Source organism: Neolamprologus brichardi, chromosome 9 (genome assembly GCF_056152115.1).
Source record: "Neolamprologus brichardi isolate AB-2024 chromosome 9, ASM5615211v1, whole genome shotgun sequence".
NCBI lineage: Eukaryota > Metazoa > Chordata > Actinopteri > Cichliformes > Cichlidae > Neolamprologus > Neolamprologus brichardi.
Window position 1 is genome coordinate 41,136,136 of NC_142112.1, and position 23,938 is coordinate 41,160,073.

Genomic DNA, 23,938 nt, shown 5'->3' on the forward strand with positions numbered 1-23,938 from the left:
CTTGAGGCGACTTTTGTTGTGATTTGGCGCTATATAAATAAAATTGAATTGAACAGTTGTGTTCTTCAGTCTGACACACACACACACACACACACAGGTCTGTGAAAACACTTCAATAACTATACCACCTCTATTAAGTTACATTATACATGCTTCCCTTAGGCAGCATCATTAGAAGACATAGCATACATTTACACTGCTATGCAGATGACACCCAGCTCTATCTGTCCATGAAGCCAGATAACACACACCAATCAGTTAAACTGCAGGAATGTCTTAAAGACATAAAGACCTGGATGGCCGCTAACTTTCTACTTCTTAATTCAGATCAAACTGAGGTCATTGTACTCGGCGCTGAAAAGCTTAGAAATATGTAAGACTGCTTCCTTCAATTTGTGCAACATCTCTAAAGTTAGAAATATCCTGTCTCAGAGTGAAAAACTAGTTCATGCATTTATTACTTCCAGGCTGGACGACTGTAATTCATTATTATCAGGAAGTTCAAAAAACTCACTGAAAAGCCTTCAGTTAATCCAAAATGCTGCAGCAAGAGTCCTGACAGGGACTAGAAAGAGAGAGCAGATTTCTCCTGTTTTGGCTTCCTGTTAAATCCAGAATTCAAAATCCTGCTCCTCACATACAAGGTCTTAAATAATCAGGCCCCATCTTATCTTAATGACCTTGTAGTACCATATCACCCTATTAGAGCACTTCGCTCTCCCTCTGCAGGCCTACTTGTTGTTCCTAGAGTATTTAAAAGTAGAATGGGAGGCAGAGCCTTCAGTTTTCAGGCCCCTCTTCTGTGGAACCAGCTTCCAGTTTGGATTCAGGAGACAGACACTATCTCTACTTTTAAGATTATGCTTAAAACTTTCCTTTTTGCTAAAGCATATAGTTAGGGCTGGACCAGGTGACCCTGAATCCTCCCTTAGTTATGCTGCAATAGACGTAGGCTGCCGGGGATTCCCATGATGCACTGGGTGTTTCTTCTTCACTCACTGTGTTAATCGACCTCTCTGCTGAATCACACTTATTAATTCCCAGCTCTCTTCCACAGCATGTCTTTAGATATGTCCCAATTCCTCGGCCACATCCTTTGGAGGCCGCATTTGAAGGCCGATTACGTCACAACCAGGAAATGAAGGATGCTCCAAATGCGTCCTTTATTTCCCCAGATTTGAAGGATGGGTCGGGTGTATTGTTCGTGGTCCACCATATCCCAGAATTCCTAGCGCGGCCCCGCCAATTCCAGTTTCTAGGGATGCACCGATACCGATACTGGTATCGGCCTCGATACCACATTTTCTAAAGTACTCGTACTCGTTAAAAGTCCCCCGATACCGGGGACCGATACCACGGTCTGAGACCTGTCTATGTTTGAGCGGCATGTAAGGGGTTAATCACAGGCGCCGAGTGCCCGCCCCCAGGCCCCGAGTGCCCGCCCCCAGGCCCCGAGTGCCCGCCTCCAGGCCCCGGCTGCATCTCAGAGCTGAGAGAAGGGCAGGGGAGACAAGTCAGCCGTGTGGAACTATTTCAAAGTGAAAGAAGACGCGAAAACAAAGGCGGACTGCAAATTGTGCTCAGCTAAATTGTCCAGAGGAGGCTCTAAAGGTAGCGCATTTAACACAAGTAATTTAATCAACACCAAAATCCCAACACAACAACGAGTACAAAGAGTACTCGTATCCAAAAAAGTGGTATCGGTGCATCCCTACCAGTTTCCAAATATGGCAGAAGCAACTTACTCTTATTACTCTTTGAAATACTTAATAATTCAATTATTATTTATAATATTTGTATAATAATATAAAATACTTTTCAAATGCGGCAATGGCATATATCTGCTCGGTTTATCAAGACATCACATATTTGTAAAAGTGCTCTGACGTTTTTGGAGACATCTGTTACCCACCAGCTCGATAGCTAGCCGGGAGCTCGAGGGTCACTAAAGCCGGCGAGTGCAGCGGACTCCCGGCACATCATTTCAGATCCCCATGGTCTTCACTAAGGTTAAACATGATATATAAGTCACTATGATAACTTATAAATGTTAATTTTTGGCTTTTTTCAATGTTTCATTTGTTCCTGAGTAAACTGGTTTGGCTGAGATTAAAGTTTTAGTTTTCACACAGTTGAATAAACGTCAAACTGATTAAACAGAAGTGTGAGATGGTCCAGAGTTTACTCCTGTTATATTTTAGATAACAAGGAGCAGACAGCCGAGTTGATTAAACTCCACCGAGACAGCGGTGACGCAAAACTGAAGGCTCGACCGTCCAATTTCACAGCCGCTCACTGCCGGCCTTCAGAGGACCCGGCCCACATAGGCCGGGTCCTCTGAAGGCCGGCTTAGGAATTGGGACATGTCTTTATCCTGTCTGCCTCCCCCCAACCAGTCGCAGCAGATGGCCCCGCCCCTCCCTGAGCCTGGTTTTGAGGTTTCTTCCTGTTAAGTTTTTCCTCCTTACTGTCACCAAATGCTTGCTCATAGGGCAACGTCTGGTTGTTAGTGTTTTCTCTGGATAATAGGGTCTTTCACTGGGACAACTGCTGTGATTTGTTGCTGTATAAATAAAACTGAACTGAAGTGAAATGAAAGTATTGTGACTCTAGAGGAAACTTTCTTTTCCAGCAGAAGAGTCTGTGGTTTACACACACACTGGGCTGCACCTGAATGCAGCACGGTTAGTTTTTAAGACGGCGTGTCCCGAGGGACGCTGGAAACAATAGTTGTGTTTTTCACAGGAGTCCAGTTCAGGACAGAAGTCATATATCAACACACACACAGTTTCTGACACACATCTGAAGGTGTGGAGGGTGAAACTGCAGTGTTGTCACATTTCCTGCTGCACAGGAAACTAATGGAGGACAGGAAGGCGCACAGACACAAACACGCTGTTTTTAATTCGCCTCTGAAAGGAAGAGAAGAAGAACAAATCGGATCGTTTCTGCCTCGTTCTTTCAGCTTCTTTCTTCTTCTCGCTCCCCCCCCCCCACATCTGTCTCTCTCTTTATGTCCTTTCTTCTCCTCTCTGTCGTTGACGCTCCATCTCCAATCACATTTCTCCACGCTCGAGTCGCAGGACTTGTTGTGTGTGTGTGACAGTAATCTGATTACAGCTGCAGGTCGCCGCCGGCAACACCTTTTGTCCTGTGATGTGCGTATCCTACATACGTGTGTTTGAATTTGTGTGTGCCTGAAGGCCAACACACACTCTGGCGTCAAAGTTAAATATAAACACGCAGACCTTAAATCGTATCTCGGAGCAGCATCTGTTCAATCTGATGGATTTCACATCAGACATCATGTCGATTAACACAGCGCACATCACAGACACACGCCTCGTCCCTACACAAAAGGAAAAACAGATCTTCAGCTGAAAAGATCCATTTTCCTCCTTTCAGCTTCCTCTTTCTTCGCCCCCACTCAAACACAAGAGTCACGTTCGAGCGACTGAGGACGATCTGCAGCGCTCTCTCACTGCTTGCACAGAAAACACGGCCACTCGCTGAAGTGGCGCCGAGCACGTGCAGGTGCTCCATGAGATTCTTTTCAGACATCTAGCAAAGAAAGCTGAAGTGGAGCTGGAGCTGCTCTTGCTGAGCAAACGCAGGCGGTGCAGGAATAAACAGCTGACATACACCTCCAGCAGCCTCACTGGGTTTCATCCACCCAGTCGTCACACAGCAGTGGCAGCACGGTTTAATTCCACCATCAGGTCTTTCTGTGTGGAGTTTGCATGTTCCTCCTGTGTTTGCGTGGGTTCTCTCGTTGTCTGTTAGCCCTGCGACAGACTGGGGCCTGTCCGGGTCCTACCCTGGGGCTGGATAGGCTCCCGTCGCGCCCCTACACTGGATGAACGAATAATCCCAGCAGTCACCTGAAGGTGCTTTCTAATGTACAGACTCTAGCTCACCCGAGGTGGGGTTAAACTGTTCTCACTTTATGCTGAGGGTTCCTGATGGGTGGAGAGAAACGCCGTCATACGGACCAACCTCCATCCAAAGAAGGTCTGAGAGGACACACTCACAGCTCGAAGCCGTCACTCATGTTTGGATGACTTCAAATCACAACAACAGTCGCTTTGTAGTGTAAGGAAGACCCTACACTGATCCTCGGCTTCATGGCTCTGATATGTGGAGTCAGTGAGCGTACGAGCTGCACTTACACAAACTGCGTCCATAAACACGAACTGCACATGAGCAGAACCGAAAGCCACGCCCACTGCCAAAGCCTACTCCATGCTCGTTAACACAAGCAGTACATCAGTAGATACGCACAAGCGTCAAGGCCACCAGCTACCCAGCATGCAACACTTTGTGTCTCTGCACTGCTGCAGTATCACGAAAAGACTCACTGTGATTATTTCACAATGACACTTTTGTGTTTTTCATCTTTTTTTTAGCAAATTATTCAGAATCAAAATGAGTAAAAATCATTATTTACACAGCACCAAATCACAACAGCAGTCGCCTCAAGGCGCTTTATATTGTACAGTAGATCGCACAATAATACATACAGAGAAAAACCCAACAATCATATGACCCCCTATGAGCAGCACTTTGGTGACAGTGGGAAGGAAAAACTCCCTTTTAACAGGAAGAAACCTCCAGCAGAACCAGGCTCAGGGAGGGGCGGGGCCATCTGCTGTGATTGGTTGGGGTGAGAGAAGGAAGACAGGATAAAGACATGCTGTGGAAGAGAGACAGAGGTTAATAACAGATATGATTCAATGCAGAGAGGTCTGTTAACACAGTGTCCTCATTATCATAGAGACTCCATGAGGTGGATGCGTGGAGCTCCACACTGAGGGAAATGAGCAGTTATTTCATGGTTCTTCCATTTGTGAATTATCGCACCACCTATTGTCATCTTTGTCCTGTCATCTGTAGCCCATTCAGCCTTGTGTAGGTCCACAGTCGTGTCCCTGACATGGAAAGCTGTTTGGTCTTGGTCATGGTGCAGAGTTGGACATACTGCTTCTATGGACAGCTGTCTTTCATACAGCTAACGAGTTGAGAAGGCTCCCGGTGTCAGCTCGTTACCTGTATGAAACACACCTGGGAGCCAGAAATCTTGCTGATTGATGGGCACACTCTCTATGGAGATGGGTTTTTGGGGGGGTAGCAGGAGGAGAGAAGCTGCAGAGAGGCGTGTAAGACTGCAACTCTGCTTCCTGGTCCCAACTCTGGATAGTCATATTTTGAGGGGTTTAATAAATTTGTCCATATTTCTAGAAATGAGAGCTGCTCCATCCAAAGTGGGATGGATGCCATCTCTCCTAACAAGACCAGGTTTCCTCCAGAAGGTTTGCCAATTATCTATGAAGCCCACATCGTTTCTGGGACACCACTCAGACAGCCAGCAATTTAAGGAGAACATGCGGCTAAACATGTCACTCCTGGTCTGATTGGGGAGGGGACCAGAGAAAACTACAGAGTCCCACATTGTTTTGGTTGCACACGATTCAATATTGATTTTAGTGACCTCCGATTGGCGTAACCGGGTGTCATTAGATTAAGCCAATATACCTGCCAGTCTCTCCATTACAGCGCGCACCTTAGTGTCTCCACCTTCAGGTCTGCTCTCGGTCTGTGGTCATGTGACAAGCAGGTGTTCGTTATCAGCGGCAGAGCCTTCCTGTCTGAGACGCCGTCTCACACGCTGCTTCCTGTCTGTTTGTAGTGTGAGACTGACACATTAGCTGATAATCCCTGGGTAATCCTCTGTGTTAGCAGTGGGCTCTGATTAGCCCCGCCCGCTGATTGTTAATTAACCAAATCCCTCGCTACAGCCGATGACAGAGCCCACTCAGCTGTTGACATGACGACTGTTGCTGCAGATACCGCCTCCCTCTGGGCAGCTGTGAGTGTTTTTTAATTTCAAGTCTTAATTTCCTGTTCGTGATGTGAGCAGTTTGTCGCCTGACTTCCTGCTTCAGAGCGGTACACGCCGGCGCTTTAATCTTTAACAGCAACGTCATGAAATGTTCATGCGGTGGGAGATTGATGCTGCTGAATATTTGAACAGGTACGTTACCTGACCGGGGCCCCACGGCTCTGAGCGGGCTTCAGCAGGACGGTGACGGTGGAGTCGGTCTGATTCAGAGGAGACTCCTGATCGTACGCCGGCATCAGAGGAGCTGAAGAGGAGGAGGAGTTACAACATGTTCAGCTCATTCCCTCCTGATTTACCTTCACACTGAAGCAAAGAGTGGAAACGACTCAAAGGCCTGGCGAGGAGCAGAACCCGAGAACACGGTGGAATCAGCTGATTCCTTCCAGCTCGACTGTTTGTGTCGGGAAAACCCGAGTCCGTCTGCCTGTTTACTCTCACCCGCCTGAACACTGTGACTGAAAGCTCCGCTGGGATTAAACACACTGGCTTTTCAAAATAAAATGTCAGTAAGAGCCAGTGAGAAGCACCATCGAGTTAACCCTTTCTCACCCAGCCCAACTTGTTTTGTAGTTTTGGCTGTAAAATGACATCTTTCAGGAAACATTTGGATTTTCTCTCTACTCCAGAGTCATGGTCATGTGACGCATGTGTGGTAAAATCTAGGCGGAGCAGATTTCTCTGTCCGTGTTGAGCAGCAGAAACTTGTGAACACACAAAATAAGCTCACCTCGTCTTCCTTCATTGCAGTCATTTAAAGTAAAAACAACAATCTGAGCTCTTAGTTTGACAGTCCTACCTGAGATCTTGGTGGTAAACTGGGTGATAACAGGGGGCCCAAAGCCTTTAACAGTGGAGGCTCTTATTGTGAAGGAGTAGGTGGAGCCTGGGTAGAGGCCCGTGAACATGTGGCTTGTCTCATTGGCCGGTTTCAACACCTTGCCGCTCTGATTGGACAGGTCAAACTCCGTGTCGAAGGAGCTCAAGGCTTTGTAGGATATCTGGGGAGAAGACAGACATCGGGACCCAGATGACTCCTGGGGTCTGACTGGGAGACTGCAAAGCCTGCTGGGAGTTGTATGCATTTACCTCGTACTGCCGGATCAGGCCGTAGGTCTGCAGCGGTTCCCTCCAGCTAAGGCTGATCTGCTGCTCGTAGCTGCTGCCGAGGATCGAGTCCACGGGGACTGCCCCGGGAACTGAAACCAAAACGTCACCATAGGTTACCATCGGAGGACAAAGCAGTAGACTCTACTGTGTTTCTACCGTGAAAGTGTTGTGACTCTACTGTGACTCCACTGTGACTCAAGGGAGAGTTTTACCATCCTCGTCTGTCAGCACCAGCAGCTCCTCGCTCTCCTTGCGTCCTTCGGGGTTGCTCAGGATGAGTCTCAGGCTGACGTTGGTGAAGGGTGGAAGGTTACGTACGGTGTGCGTCGGCATGGTGCTCCTTGTGTCATACACCTCCTCCTCCCGCACCTCCTCCTTCGCTGGCTCCCTGCAGGAGAAAAAGCAGGTGTTTTATTTCCTCCCTTCTTTCTACCCACAGTCTCCCCCCCACCTGGTTCCTGCCCCGCTGATGATGGCTGCTTCCTGTGGCTGCTTCCTGTGGCTGCTTCCTGTGGCTGTGTCGGTAGGTCATGGTAGTCTGAGGAGCTTGGAAAGAAAGCAGCTAGACTTTCATCTGAGAAGCTTCTTCAGTTCTAAACCAAATAGTTGAGTGGTATTCATCTATTTATCAAGTTGTCCCTTATGAGGGACCCACTACTGATCATGTGACTCATCACATTAGCCAGTGGGTGAAAAAAGGCGTGGGTCATTATCAGCAGAGGTTTCAGGTGAACCCACTGTGAGATCTTGCCCCACCCTATCATGTGACTCATCAACGGCCCAGGATGTGAGTGGGTGTTTAGGCATCTGGGAAGGATTGTAGATGGCAGACAGTTGTGCCGTAAGCCCCGCCCTCTGTTCACAGTGGACATAGACGCTTCTTTCACTCGTCTCTCAAACCACCGGCATACTCGAAAGAGTGACCTTTGGTAACACCTGACACCTCAGCTGATAAAGACCCACACCTTGGCTCATGTGGTGAGTCACATGATCAATAGAGGTTCAACGACCCTCATAGGGGACACCCCCACTAGGGTTTAAATACCTGGGACTCTCCACCATTTGGTTTAGAACTGAAGAAGCTTCTCGGATGAAATGAAACTTAAAGAAGTACAGTTTCCTTCTTTCCTCCTCCTACCTTCACCTGCTCACCACGCCCTCCATCCAGCTGTGGTCCAACTCTCCATCTCTAATTTCTGCTGGACCCTCCTTCTCTTTTTGTATGATTACTCTGCCAATCATTGGCCCCTCCCTCTCACTTCATTTGGTTCATTACTATCTCTACCATTGGGACCTCCCTCTTGCTTCCTGTGTGTACCTGCTCAGGGCCCCTGCAGGTCTGTAGCGGTACTGCACAGTGAGGTTGTAGCTGTAGCAGCGCGTCACGTTGTATCCGAATGGTTCCCAGCGAACCGCCACCTGTTTGGACTGGATGTCAACGACTTCAAGACGCCGCGGGCCGTTCATCGGATCTGAAACCAACACGAAGACAAACAGGAACATGTGATGAGGATAATGAATTGAGACACACCTGTGCTCACCTGTAGCCCTTCTTATCCTCTCCACAATGATGAAAGTAAACTGAAGCTCCTGCCCTGTTGCTGCTGTTCTTAACTTCTGATGGATGTAAACATGTTTTGTTTGACGGAGGATTCGGGTGTTCGTCCTTAAACTGCAGTGTGAACGTCACGTTGTCACGTCTCTAAAATCCTCTGTGTGTGTAAAGTGAAAACAGAGCTGGCGAAGGGCTCAGCTCTGCTGCCAACTGTCGCCAAACCGGCGCCTCGCTCTGGGGTCAGTCAGTGCTCAGCCAATCAGAGTTGCTAGGACCTGACCAGGTGACCTCCATCTGAGTTTCTTCATCGCTCAGCGTTTTTATCGGCACGCCTCGTCTCCATCGGCTGACCTTCCTGCTGCTGTTAATGACTGAAGCAGCATGTGTACGTGTTGTATGACTGGTAATCAAATGCAACAGAAGAGCTCGCTGCATGCACACCAAATCACAAACATAACTGTGCTTCTTACCAAGGCACGACTGCAAATCCTGACATGCATCGACATGTCCGTAGGAAAAACACCTCCTCGTTACATCTGCTCCACTTATATCTGGCTTTGCTTTCCTCACTTCTAATATGAATTAATCCAGCCAGTGAGATGATGTGAGGAACATAAGGTGTGCATCTCTTCCTCAAACCTCTGTTTCTTCTTGTTGTCCATCTGTTTTCTTACAGACATGCTGATGGATGTTAGGACTCCCAGTTGTGCTTCGGTAAGAAACAGTTATGTTTGTGGTGTGAATATTTCGAGCTGTTGAAAGAAAGATGATTACACTGCATAAAATAGCTGACGCTCAGCACATTCGACCAGACGAGGAAAAATCCAGCCGGTCGGTCTGGTGACTCAAACCGGCTCTCCTCCACAGTCCTCGTTTATAACGTGCAAACATCAACATCACAGCTAACAGCTGGATTTTACCGTTTCGGTGCAGCTAGCCAAACAGTGAACACTTTCTGCCACAGACACAGACAGTAAAGTGGACAGTCTGTCCTGGTTCAACTCACTGCTGCAGCACTAAAGTGATCCCCTCACACTCATGTTTAGTTTAATTTCCTCTGAGGTATCCATCCTGTCAGTAGTTAGCTAACATAAAGCAATGCGAGTCTGTTAGCACCAACCAACCAATCACATGACGTCACATGCCGTACTGACAGAAGATGGCGCTGAACACGACCCGACATCACAGACAGACTTGGGTCCAGGCTCAGTGAGGTATATTAGTCTTTATGTGTAAAGAGTTTCATTTCCACGTTAATGAGTGAAATTTTATCAGCAGGTATCTGTGCCTGTGTGATGCTCCCCTACAAACCTGATCAGCTGATCATTCAGCACTGCACACAAACACGGAAACAGAAACAGCTGGTTAGCAGGGATTGTGTTTCCCAGTCATGCATGTTTCCTGTTTATCACGTGTGTCTCCAAACAGGCAGAAACATATAAAACAAGTGGCTGTTAACTAAACCCAAACCTTGCAGCATCACCAACATCCAGCTGGACAGAAGCCTGAGGAGTGGACCAATCGGTATCCAGCACCGCAGACTCCACCCTGACGCTTCACTGAGGACGGAAACAGACTTCAACTCAAACTTTATTAACACACAGCCTGAAAACAGATGGAACCATCTGGGAACCATTACAGCCCGTCCAGTCTGGGCTCCTCAGAGCCACACAGACCCCCCCACCTCCCCCACCTCCCCCGCCTCCCCTGCCTCCCCCCTCTGAGCCTCCAGCAGAGACTTTAACCAACACTGGAAAAAACCCGAGCTCCCTGTGAGACACAGAGAGGGAGATTAAAGGAGGCTTCGAATTGAGCACGCTCACACACACACATTGATACGCACACACACATACACGCACACACACACACACGCACACACACACACACACACACACAGTCTTTCTAGTGGCCAATCTAAGTGCTTTATTTCAAGATGACAGACAGCGATCCACTCAGAGGGGGAATGATAGATGAGAGCAGGAAAGAGCAATTTCTCCTGACAAACCCCCTGTGTGTGTGTGTGTGTGTTTGTGTGTGTGTGTGTGTGTGAGAGAGTGTGTGTGAGAGTGTGTGTGTGTGTGTGTGTTTTCAGGTATTTTCTGCAGCTGGTGAACAATACCTTTCCTGTTCTTTGTTGTCGTTTGTGGTTTTGTGTGTGTGTGTGTGTGTGTGTGTGTGTGGGGCACAATAACAGGAAAGAAGTTTTCTGTGCAGCCGCAATCGACCACACACACACACACACACACACACACACACACACACACACACACACTGCAGGCTTTTAGCTGAACACAATAGAGGCACTTGTGAGTTTCTGCACCTCGATTGTTGCTCTGAAAGAGAGATGTCGACTTAAATGCTCTGTCTGCAGGGAACACACACTCACACAGCGACATCGCTACGGCAACAATGTGGGTCGGGGGTCAAGGTAAGGAAGGGGGGCATTGAGGTGGATCCCATTACCCATAATCCCCGAGGGGAGAGTGAACGCTATCACATAAAATCCTCCCATTCCCCTCTGATCAAACCTGTGTGTGTGTTTGTGTGTGTGTGTGGTCGTCATGGTTTCCATCCCATCATTTTTTGGGCTGACATTTAAATCTAACTTGGAGCCAGTGCACCCGGTCGCTGACATCACAGGTAGTTTTCCACAACATGGCAAAAACTACAAATGACAACCGTCAGGAACTACAGAGCGCCATGTTCACAGCATTCACTGATTACACCGATGTGTACTCAGATTACTGATTACACCGGTGTGTACTCAGATTACTGATTACACCAGTGTGTACTCAGATTACTGATTACACCGATGTGTACTCAGATTACTGATTACACCGGTGTGTACTCAGATTACTGATTACACCGGTGTGTACTCAGATTACTGATTACACCAGTGTGTACTCAGATTACTGATGTTAGGTCAGACTGTGACAGTAAGGTGAACCTTTTGCGAGGTCCGACACCTGCAAAGGTAAGATGCTAACACCAACCTGCAGACTCAGAGTGAGCTCAGGGAACGGAGATAACCAGCCAATCAATCAATCAGGACAGTAATCAATATATCTTTTTTATCTTCTTCAGGTTTATTTTCTTTTAAAGGAAAATTAGATATTAGTAATCCATCCATCCATCCATTCGCTTCCGCTTATCCTTCTCAGGGTCGCGGGGTACACCCTGGACAGGTCGCCAGTCTGTCGCAGGTCCAACAAACAGGGACAGACAACCATTCACACTCACATTCACTCGCACATTCACACCTAGTGACAATTTGGATTATCCAATTAACCTATCCCCACAAACTGCATGTCTTTGGATGGTGGGAGGAAGCCGGAGTACCCGGAGGGAACCCACGCAAACACGGGGAGAACATGCAAACTCCACACAGAAAGACCCCGGCCTGATGGTGGAATTGAACTCAGGACCTTCTTGCTGTGCGGCAACAGTGCTAACCACCGTGCCACCGTGCTGCCTAGAAAACTGAAATATTAAATAATAAATAAATAATTTAATATTTATTTATTAAATTATAAAATTATTATTTTAATAATAGCAAAAAAAAAAAGTTATATTGTTATATTATTCTATATTAAATTATTTATTTATTATTTAATATTTCAGTTTTCTGGGTCTTTGGAACTCAGAAACCAAATGAACTAGAAGCTGAGGTTATGGACAATTTCTTTTAAGATTTACAGACTAAATGTTGAAGTGCTAAATCTGATCAGAAACTTTCTGCCTAATCAATATTGAAGACGATGAAATGACCTGGCTGACTTCATCAAAGTAAAGCTGCCTTCCCTCCTGGATCCGGTGTACAGAGCTGCTGCAGACAGTCACATTACAGAACGCTGTGTTTAGAGCTCAACGGTTTTCACACTCTATTTATCACAGGTTCTCTCTTTCTCACCTCAACAGCTTCACTTCAGCCAAGACTAATGCTTTTATTCTGAAAGTATCGCCGCAGCACATCCGCTGGAGGCAGCACTCATAACCATATCTGTGCCTCCCAGCTCAGACCCTGCTGCTTACTACAGAAGAGTCACACATTCAGGAATGTCTCACAGATACACAGGTTCATTTGCATCATTACCAACTGAGGGAAGCTTTAATTCAACCTCCAAACTACCTGAACAGAAGTGGACTTTCCCCCATGGACCTGAAATTATTAAGATCCTAACAAAACTGCTCAAAGAAGTCCTGCCATTAATTAATTCTTCGATCTTATATATGATCAACCTATCTCTAATAATCAGCTATGTACCACAGGCCTTCAAGCTGGCTGCAGTTAAACCTTTACTCAAAAAGCATCTCTAGACCCAGCAGTCTTAGCTAATTATAGGCCAATCTCCAACCTTCCTTTATATCAAACATCCTTGAAAGAGTAGTTGTCAAACAGCTAACAGATCATCTGCAGAGGAATGGTTTATTTGAAGAGTTTCAGTCAGGTTTCAGAGCTCATCACAGCACAGAAACAGCTTTAGTGAAGGTTACAAATGATCTTCTTATGGCCTCTGACAGTGGACTCATCTCTGTGCTTGTCCTGCTAGACCTCAGTGCAGCGTTCGATACTGTCGACCATAATATCCTATTAGAGCGATTAGAACATGCTGTAGGTATTACAGGTACGGTGCTGCAGTGGTTTGTATCATATCTATCTAATAGACTCCAGTTTGTGCATGTAAATGGAGAGTCCTCTTCACACACTGAGGTTAATTATGGAGTTCCACAGGGTTCAGTGCTAGGACCAATTCTGTTTACATTATACATGCTTCCCTTAGGCAGCATCATTAGAAGACATAGCATACATTTACACTGCTATGCAGATGACACCCAGCTCTATCTGTCCATGAAGCCAGATAACACACACCAATGAGTTAAACTGCAGGAATGTCTTAAAGACATAAAGACTTGGATGGCCACTAACTTTCTGCTTCTTAACTCAGATAAAACTGAGGTCATTGTACTCGGCCCTGAAAAGCTTATAAATATGGTATCTAACCAGATTCTTCCTCTGGATGGCATTACCTTGGCCTCCAGTAACACTGTGAGGAACCTTGGAGTCATTTTTGACCAGGATATGTCCTTCAACGCACATATTAAACAAATATGTAAGACTGCTTTCTTCCATTTGTGCAACATCTCTAAAGTTAGAAATATCCTGTCTCAGAGTGACGCTGAAAAACTAGTTCATGCATTTATTACTTCCAGGCTGGACGACTGTAATTCATTATTATCAGGATGTCCAGAAAACTCACTGAAAGCCTTCAGCTGATCCAAAATGCTGCAGCAAGAGTCCTGACAGGGACTAGAAAGAGAGAGCAGATTTCTCCTGTTTTGGCTTCCTGTTAAATCCAGAATTGAATTCAAAATCCTGCTCCTCACATACAAGGTCTTAAATAATCAGGCCCCATCTTATCTTAATGACCTTGTGGTACCATATCACCCTATTAGAGCACTTCGCTCCCGCTCTGCAGGCCTACTTGTTGTTCCTAGAGTATTTAAAAGTAGAATGGGAGGCAGAGCCTTCAGTGCGCAGGTTTTAATATCTAATAATTAGTAAATTACACACACACACATGCTGTGGACTCTCATTCTCCACATTACCAGGACATGTTTGTTGCCCACATGAGTCTTTTTTTAATCTTCTGCTGGGTTTAAAAAGCTGAACTCGTCTCCCTCTGTGTTTCTGAGCCTCCCTCTTCCTGCGACCTTTTCAGCCAACACGACCCTGACTGATGGAAACAGATTTCCAACATTCACCCTGCTGATACACACACACACACACACACACACACACACACACACACACACACACACACACACACACACACACAGCTGGTGCTTTGTTCTCAGTGAAAAGCAGGAAATTTCAACCTTTCAGAGTTTTATGATGAGAACCTCGCTTTCTCCTCCTTTATCACGGCGTTTCTTTGGAGCTGGGTGTTAAACGATTACAGTGAAATAACTTTGCCTCCATAGAATTATGAAACCCGGTCAATATAAAATCGACAGAAGTCATTTTGTTCCACATCGTCCAGCCCTTTTCTTTAACACATATTAACCGAACTGGCTCGTAGCCTAACGCCCCCTACAGTCTGTGGCAATAAACGCTTACCAGCTAATGACATGCTGCAGATATGTGCATAAATCAGTGATGCTAATGTTTTTGTATGAGGAACAAATCACCTTTCATAAAGTGACACATAAACACACACTCAGAATAATTACTGCTCTCTTTTTTATGTGGATGTTCTGAGGTCACTTCCTGTCTGATGGATTGTCCACACTCTTCCTCGTGCCGCTGTCACATGTGTTCACTTTAAACACCACAGAAGAACAGATTACAGGCAGAGAGACGAGTGATGAACGTCTGAAGGTGACTTTAAGATGAAGGAGAAGAGGAGGAGGAGAGGTTTAATTTTTCATTTCCAGGAGATTTAATATGAGAGGAGGGATGAAGACGAGGAGAGATGAGAATCAGTGATGGATGATTGAAGGCGCTGACCAGAACAGCCGCTTAGTGAGAGAGCAGCTGGAAACCAGTGAATCCAGTCTAAATACAGATCAGGTTCTCCATATCCTGTGAGCTCAGCACTGATCACAGATCAGCTTTTACACACCAAACACGACGAGAAAACACAAAGATAAAACTGAATTCATCAAGACGTTGAGGCTAAAAACGAGCGTCGTGTTTGACTGACTGATAACAGGCCAGCGTGCGGACGCAGCAGCTGTGGTACAGCATGTCACCCACAGAGGGCGCCGCCTCCAGTCGTGAGCCCCTATTCAGCTCCAGCTGATTGACTGGCTGACCTCAGATCACCTTCTTCAACGTGAACGTTATGCTACAGGTGAACCTTCTGCTATGAATGTTACGCTACACATGAACATTACGCTACAGGTGAACGTTCTGATATGAACGTTACGCTACAGGTGAATGTTCTGCTATGAACGTTCTGCTACACATGAACGTTACGGTACAGGTGAACGTTCTGATATGAACGTTACGCTACAGGTGAATGTTCTGCTATGAACGTTCTGTTACACCTGAACGTTATGGTACAGGTGAACGTTCTGATATGAACGTTACAGTACAGGTGAACGTTCTGCCATGAACGTTGTGCTACACATGAACGTTACGTTACAGGTGAACGTTCTGCCATGAACGTTGTGCTACACATGAACGTTACCTTACAGGTGAACGTTCTGCCATGAACGTTCTGCTACAAATGAACGTTACGGTACAGGTGACTGTTCTGCTATGAACGTTCTGTTACACCTGAACGTTACGGTACAGGTGAACGTTCTGCCATGAACGTTGTGCTACACATGAATGTTACGGTACAGGTGAACGGTCTGCCATGAACGTTCTGCTACAAATCAACGTTACGGTACAGGTGAATGTTCTGCCATGAACGTTGTGCTACACATGAACGTTGCGGTACAGGTGAACGTTCTGCTACAAATGAACGTTACGGTACAGGTGAACGTTCTGCTATGAACGTTCTGCTACAAATGAACGTTACGGTACAGGTGAACGTTCTGATATGAACGTTACAGTACAGGTGAACGTTCTGCTATGAACGTTACGCTACAGGTGAACGTTCTGCTACAAATGAACGTTACGGTACAGGTGAACGTTCTGCTATGAACGTTCTGCTACAAATGAACGTTACGGTACAGGTGAACGTTCTGATATGAACGTTACGCTACAGGTGAACGTTATGCTATGAACATTCTGCTACACATGAACGTTACGGTACAGATGAACGTTCTGCTATGAACGTTGTGCTACACATCAATGTTATGCTACAGGTGAACGTTCTGATATGAACGTTCTGTTACACATGAACGTTACGCTACAGATGAACGTTCTGCTATGAACGTTCACCTGTAGCGTAACGTTCTGTTACACCTGAACGTTACGGTACAGGTGAACGTTCTGCCATGAACGTTGTGCTACATATGAATGTTACGGTACAGGTGAACGTTCTGCTATGAACGTTCTGTTACACCTGAACGTTACGGTACAGGTGAACGGTCTCCCATGAATGTTCTGCTACAAATCAACGTTACAGTACAGGTGAATGTTCTGCCATGAACGTTGTGCTACACATGAACGTTGCGGTACAGGTGAACGTTCTGCTATGAACGTTCTGCTACAAATGAACGTTACGGTACAGGTGAACGTTCTGCTATGAACGTTCTGCTACAAATGAACGTTACGGTACAGGTGAACGTTCTGCTACAAATGAACGTTACGGTACAGGGTAATGTTCTGCTATGAACGTTCTGTTACACCTGAACGTTACGGTACAGGTGAACGTTCTGCCATGAACGTTGTGCTACACATGAACGTTACGTTACAGGTGAACGTTCTGCCATGAACGTTGTGCTACAAATCAACGTTACGGTACAGGTGAATGTTCTGCTATGAACGTTCTGTTACACCTGAACGTTACGGTACAGGTGAACGTTCTGCCATGAACGTTGTGCTACACCTGAACGTTACGGTACAGGTGAACGTTCTGCCATGAACGTTGTGCTACACATGAACGTTGCGGTACAGGTGAACGTTCTGCTATGAACGTTCTCCTACAAATGAACGTTACGGTACAGGTGACTGTTCTGCTATGAACGTTCTGCTACAAATGAACGTTACGGTAAAGGTGAATGTTCTGTTACACATAAACGTTGCGGTGCAGGTGAACGTTCAGCTATGAACGTTCTGCTACAAATGAACGTTACGGTATAGGTGAACGGTCTGCTACACATGAACGTTACGGTACAGGTGAACGTTCTGCTATGAACGTTCTGTTACACCTGAACGTTACGGTACAGGTGAACGGTCTGCCATGAACGTTCTGCTACAAATGAACGTTACGGTACAGGTGAACAGTCTGCCATGAACGTTCTGCTACAAATCTGACACAAACACATTCGTGAACTTGCTCGCCTTTAGCTTTCATTTCTCATTTTGTCTCTCACGTCTGGACTTCATTCCGCGATCATTCCCAGGGGGAAACAAACAGACGCTGCGACTCTGGGACAACGATGTCAGCGTCCACTGAGACGTCTATCGTGTTGGCAATCCTCTGAGCAGTGCTCGCTGTCTTTTAGCTCTGGTTTGGTCTCCACCAGCTGCTTGCTTAAAATCAGCTTGTCTCTCTCTTATAAAGGCCTGATGACGACTTCTCAGTATTAGGCAGCGTAACGCTGGAACGTTGGAGAACCAAGCACAGAAGTAAAAGCACTAAAACGTCAGAGAGCTGAGCAGAGCGTGAAAATCTGAGGTGGAAAGAGAAAAACCTCAAATATTCATGTGATATTTTTCTAAAAGCCTCAACAAACAGCACACACACTTTAATGGATGTTAACACACACACACACACACACAAAGGTTTTTATTTCATGACCGATGCTCAACTCTTTATCTTTCTATAAGCGGGAGGATTCCAGCTTGGCTCTCCTCGGCTTCTGGGTTCGCTCTGACTTCTGGCGCCACCAAACGTGCAGGTTTTCAGTTTTACTCGATTTATCAATGTCTGCTTCTCAGGATCAGCTCTGATACTGACACCTAGGCTTTTTACCACCCTCAGCTTTAAACGTATTGATCGTGTGCAGCTGCTCGTCCAGCAGACGGATGTCTCAAGAAGCATTTAAAGATGTTATTGATTCATTTTGAGGCTCCACCCACACGGCGTTTGTATTCAGAGCTTTCCTCCCTCTGTCTTTAAAGGACTCATCAGCTCTGCAAACATCTGATTTTCATGAATAAACAGATGAGTGAGCACACAGAGGACAGACGTGGTTACAAAGTGTCCAGGTGCATAATGGGAAATGCAAGATTCAGTGTTGTTGAATGAGAATGTGTTTGATTGTTCTGCCGTGTTTACCTCTGACTACATGTACTACTAAATGTAATAAAGTTTGTTTGTACATGGCAGTGTGTATGTGAATAATAATAATAATAATAATGAAGTAGAAGAAAACATCAAGTGAATGCAGACAGATAACACAGCCTTCTCTGGACAGCCTGAACTGAAAACAAATGTTTGTGACATCAGTGAAGCTTTATCAGAGTTTAGTTTATACATCAGAGGATAAATAACGTTTGATTGAACACGGCACAGATCACAGGGAGATGTTCAGACGGCCTCGCTGATGCTGATGGAACGTGAAGAGTTTGTCGCACTGATCAAGATGAGGGTATGAAGCAGAATGTGAAATGACGAAGTCCTGTTTATCTGCCACCACGCTGAGTCGCCTCACTGAGCTCTAAGTCCTAAAGCTTGTATGATGGACACACTCATCCATTATTGACGACACACACACACGCAGGCTGCTTCATAATTGATCAGCACTAAAATGAATAAATAAAAGTGAGTTGAAGAAAGAGACGAGTGCCATCAGAGCGAATGTTGAGAGTGTGTGTGTCACAACACTAACAGTGTGTGAGCCGTCAATCACACACACACACACACACACACACACACACACACACACACACAGTTCTTAACATATCTTTGGTTTCTCCGTGTTTCCTGCTGTCAATCTCAGAGGAGCGCTTGCTTTAGTCTGCTGACAGTCCCAGAGAGGTGGAGGTTATCACACAGACTGACACAATCACTTTGTTTTGTGATCTAGGACATACTGAGGAACCAAAAAACTCTCACTGACTGTGAGAACACTACCAAGGACCATTAGACCCTCATGCAGATTGTGAGAACACTACCAAGGGCCATTAGAACCTCATACATGCTGTGAGAACACTATCAAGAACCATTAGAACCTCATACATGCTGTGAGAACACTATCAAGAACCATTAGAACCTCATACAGATTGTGAGAACACTACCAAGGGCCATTAGAACCTCATACATGCTGTGAGAACACTATCAAGAACCATTAGAACCTCATACATGCTGTGAGAACACTATCAAGAACCATTAGAACCTCATACATGCTGTGAGAACACTACCAAGGGCCATTAGAACCTCATACATGCTGTGAGAACACTATCAAGAACCATTAGAACCTCATACAGATTGTGAGAACACTATCAAGAACCATTAGAACCTCATACAGGCTGTGAGAACACTATCAAGAACCATTAGAACCTCATACATGCTGTGAGAACACTATCAAGAACAATTAGAACCTCATACATGCTGTGAGAACACTATCAAGAACCATTAGAACCTCATACATGCTGTGAGAACACTATCAAGAACCATTAGAACCTCATACATGCTGTGAGAACACTATCAAGAACAATTAGAACCTCATACATGCTGTGAGAACACTATCAAGAACCATTAGAACCTCATACATGCTGTGAGAACACTATCAAGAACCATTAGAACCTCATACATGCTGTGAGAACACTATCAAGAACCATTAGAACCTCATACAGGCTGTGAGAACACTATCAAGGACCATTAGAAACTCATACAGGCTGTGAGAACACAGCAGACCTCCACACCATCACCGCATCACCATGAGCAACTAGAGCTTTCTTAAAGACCAATAGCACAAAGACCCTCATCAGGTCTCATTAGAAACTCAGTGATTCACCACAGACCCTTACAATGTCACCAAGAACCATTACAGCCTCCTCAATGACCGAAATAACATCAGTGATCATCAGAACTTGACTGCTGGGTAGGGCTGCACGATTTTGCATAAAATGAGAATCACGATGTTTTTGCTTAGAGTTGAGATCTTGATTCTCTCACGATTTTCATTCCAATATCAATATTTATTGCACTTATTAACTGCACATCAACTTCCGTAATTTCTTTGTGCCTGCGGGAGTTCGACGGGTATGGGGAAGCGCTGTATAAGGTTTCCACTTTCTTGGCCTTTACAGCTTCGTCATCGCTCACGTGCTCGCCGTTGTTTCTTCCCTGCCAGCTGGCTTCTGTATCACGTGGTATAAGGCTCCGCCCTTGTCATTTGTTGAGCAGGAAGAGTGAGCGCTTGTTTTCATGCAGTTTATGTCCCGGATCAAAATGCGGTACAATCGTCATCTTTTTTTTTTTTTTTTTTTTTTTTAAATCGTTGTCATTTGGAAATGAGATCGCACATAAGTATGAATTGAGATCGCGATTTTCTAACGATTAATTGTGCAGCCCTACCGCTGGGCATGTTTTTTTTCCTCCTGGAATAAGAGGCTCTCAGTTGGATTGTACCAGGAAGTGCATCAAGAATCCAAGTCCATGTAGGACAGCACACATGCGCATAACAGCCTTCAAAAGCACACAAAAGATGAACCTGCTCCTCGCTGTCTCAGGTCAGTGTGACAGGAAGCCTCTGAGGCTGGGGGCTATGGAGGGTGTAATGGGGGGGTTCTGCAGACACACAAGTTTATAGGAACATGACAGTGGCTGCGAGGTGTTGAAATGAGTCACGAGGCAGCAGGTCTGAGACGCCGGCATGTTGAAACCTGACACACTTGTTCACAGTGTCGCCACTGGAACGACTGACAGCAGGACTGGAAAACATCAAGTTTGGAGGCAAGCACACAAAAACACGTCAGCATTGGAAACATCTGCATTGATTTTGATTCATATTTTGTTCAAACATGACTTTTTTATGTTAAGTTTTTTTAATTTTTTTTTTCTTGAAGGAAACTGAAGTGAATGCTTTTATAATTATCACTGTGGAAAATAGAGGTGGTGTAATGCTGACATGAAGAAACTTGCACACTTTCTTTTAACCCTTTAAAGCCGGTTGGAGCGGGCACGCTCCGTTTTGCATAACTATTTTTAAATCCCAGTAGGGAGATGAGCGGGGGAAGACGCCGCGCACGCTCGCTCGCTATGATCCCCTTTCCTCTGGAAGTTCAGAAGCACGGGACGGCGCCCGGCTAAAGGTGCGCTTGGCACGGCTCCAGTTGGAGGCCGAGGAGACGGCTCAAGCCAGGCGAGCTCAATTAGAGGTTGAGATCAGAAAGCTGGAAATAGAGGCAGATAAAACAGTGAGGCTGCATAAGCTGGAGCTGGAGTCTCAGCCACGAGCCTCGTCTGTCTCCGCTGATGGTCCAGGTTCTGCCCCCGTGTCTACTACTCCTTATGACATTAGTAAGTGCATTTCTTTAGTGCCTGCATTTAAAGAGGCTGAGGTGGATTCTTATTTTGCAGCATTTGAGCGCGTTGCTGGTGCTTTGCGGTGGCCTAGTGAGATCTGGCCCCTTTTATTACAGTGTAAACTGACTGGAAAAGCCCAAGAGGTGGTAGCTGCGCTTCCCTTAAAAGACAGTTTGGAGTATTCTTGTGTTAAATCAGCTGTGTTGCAAGCATATGGATTGGTTCCAGAAGCATACAGGCAGAAACTTCCCTCCCAAACCTATGTTTGCATCAACAAAAACATAATATTCCAGAAACAGGCTTTGCCGATCCGATCAGCTGTTTGTAACACTTCCTACGTCCATCAGTGCAAACTATCGCATGTCCGCCATGACCTGCCCGAAACCGGAAGTGACGTCATTTTGTGGAAATGTAGTTTTTTACCATCAGGGCCTCGGGAGCCTATACTGGTGTTTTTAAAAGTTATGTTTGACTTTATGACTTTCTGTGTTGTTTCTGGGATGCTTAGGACTCATATTGCACTGCTGGAAATAGTTTATTTTGATGCATATGCTGCTTTTTTGCAGATTTGCATTATAATATTTATTTTCGTTTTTCCTGCAGTGTATAAAAATTGGTGTATTTCAAAAATAAAACTATGAAGACACTCAAAATAAATTTCCTGTGGTGGGAAACTATTTTGTGCAACTTTTTTGTATTTACAGTTTTGAGGGATAAGCCTCTTAAATTTCTCTGACTAGAAATATATGTTAAAAAAACAAAAACGATTTTCAACTTTTTTGTAGTTTATCGCATTCTTTGCAATTTATGTAATTACTGCACTTAATGCAGACATATTATTAAAATCTGGGCTATAATGGTTGTATTGATGTATATCAACTTGAAATGCTCCCAAAAATGGCTCCACAGCATGTAAACATATAATATAAGCTCTGGCGGACTTGGTTCTATGGTAGGTCCTAAAGGGTTAAGCTGAGATTGATATTATCATCACCCAAAAAATAACATTGTGGTTTTCTTTAAGTTATGATTGTTTTACTAAATATTTTTGTAAATCTAAGTGTCTGCTGATGTTCTTTGTTTAAAAATATAGTTTATCTTTGAAACACAAAGCTCTTTGTTGCTGTTGATAATGTGATCATGTAAATAAAACAGACATTATCAAACAGTTCACTATTATACTGACAATAATGTAAGCATATGGGTTATATTCCTTCTATAAATTCAAACACAGGTATGTGAGTAAAAACAGATCAAATGAATCTGAATTATGAAGACTGGCACTAATAATAATTACAACGAATAGAAACGTGTGGAACAAGCAAACACTCCACAGATGAAGTAACAACTGCACCAGCAATAAAAAGGCTGCACCTGTGTAATTAGCAAGCTAATTGCTAATTACATCCAGTTTTTTGTTTGCGTACACACACACACACACACACACCTGCGGCACAGTGTGTTGGTGTGTTCATTCAGGAGATTAACTGCTAGCGTAGTGTGTACGCAGTAGCCATTAGGAGCTAACGAGTGTGATGCTAACAAAGCTGGCTGTCTTAATGAGCTCATCGTTAACCATTAGCCACCTGATGAGCTCAGTGCTAATGCAGCTTAGCACGGTACGCTAATGACTCAGCCATTAACCTCCTAATAAGAGCAGTGTGAGTGGAGCCACACGGTTAGCTGCTAGCTGCTAGCAATCACCCGAGGGTCTCTACAAAACAAAACCAACTACGATGACATGAAACGGCCCTCATCACCGATTGGCTGCAGGGTTCGACCATGTGACCTCACTTTCACTCACCTGCACACTTGGTCCTGGCTCTGAGCGGTGGCCCGGGGTTCCCTGTGCCTCCATCCAGGGGCCTGGTGAGGAGCACACTGATCTCGTACTCTGTGTCGGGGTCCAGATGCCCGATTTTATGAGTGGGCTTATCAACCGGTGTGGTGTCGATCAACATGCCTGCCGTCGTCCGATACTCAACCTGAAAGCAAGCACAATGTTACAGGTAGGCTGCCCCAGAAGTGGACAAAAATCACCTGACCAAAACAAATATGAAGCAAATTCCTGGATCTAAACTCTCTTTGAAAAAAATATGCATGTATGTACATCTGCACATACATACATACATACATAAATACTATAGTATTGTAAGTTCTGTGCATTAAAGAATTGTGCCACAGTTTGTGGCTCCAACGTCTAAACTTTCTTTGACTATTAGCCTGTTAAACAACAGGCTGATAAACTAACTATGCAATGTTAGCCAATGTCGTGGCTGCAGC

The 23,938-nt window shown here is 45.3% G+C and overlaps 1 protein-coding gene across 4 annotated transcripts in view; it reads right to left on the reverse strand.

Moving 5' to 3' along the window:
• The window catches only part of LOC102779429 (receptor-type tyrosine-protein phosphatase mu-like), a 166,578-nt gene that overhangs the window by 86,727 nt on the left and 55,913 nt on the right, over positions 1-23,938 (reverse strand). For all 4 annotated transcript variants that reach the window (XM_087846659.1, XM_087846658.1, XM_087846657.1 and 1 more), the window contains exons 9-14: positions 23,460-23,640; positions 8,325-8,478; positions 7,219-7,394; positions 6,986-7,095; positions 6,696-6,897; positions 6,041-6,143 (exon numbers count right to left, since the gene is read on the reverse strand). In XM_087846659.1, the coding sequence (XP_087702785.1) occupies positions 6,041-6,143; positions 6,696-6,897; positions 6,986-7,095; positions 7,219-7,394; positions 8,325-8,478; positions 23,460-23,640 (926 nt within the window). The remainder of the gene's footprint in view (positions 1-6,040; positions 6,144-6,695; positions 6,898-6,985; positions 7,096-7,218; positions 7,395-8,324; positions 8,479-23,459; positions 23,641-23,938) is intronic.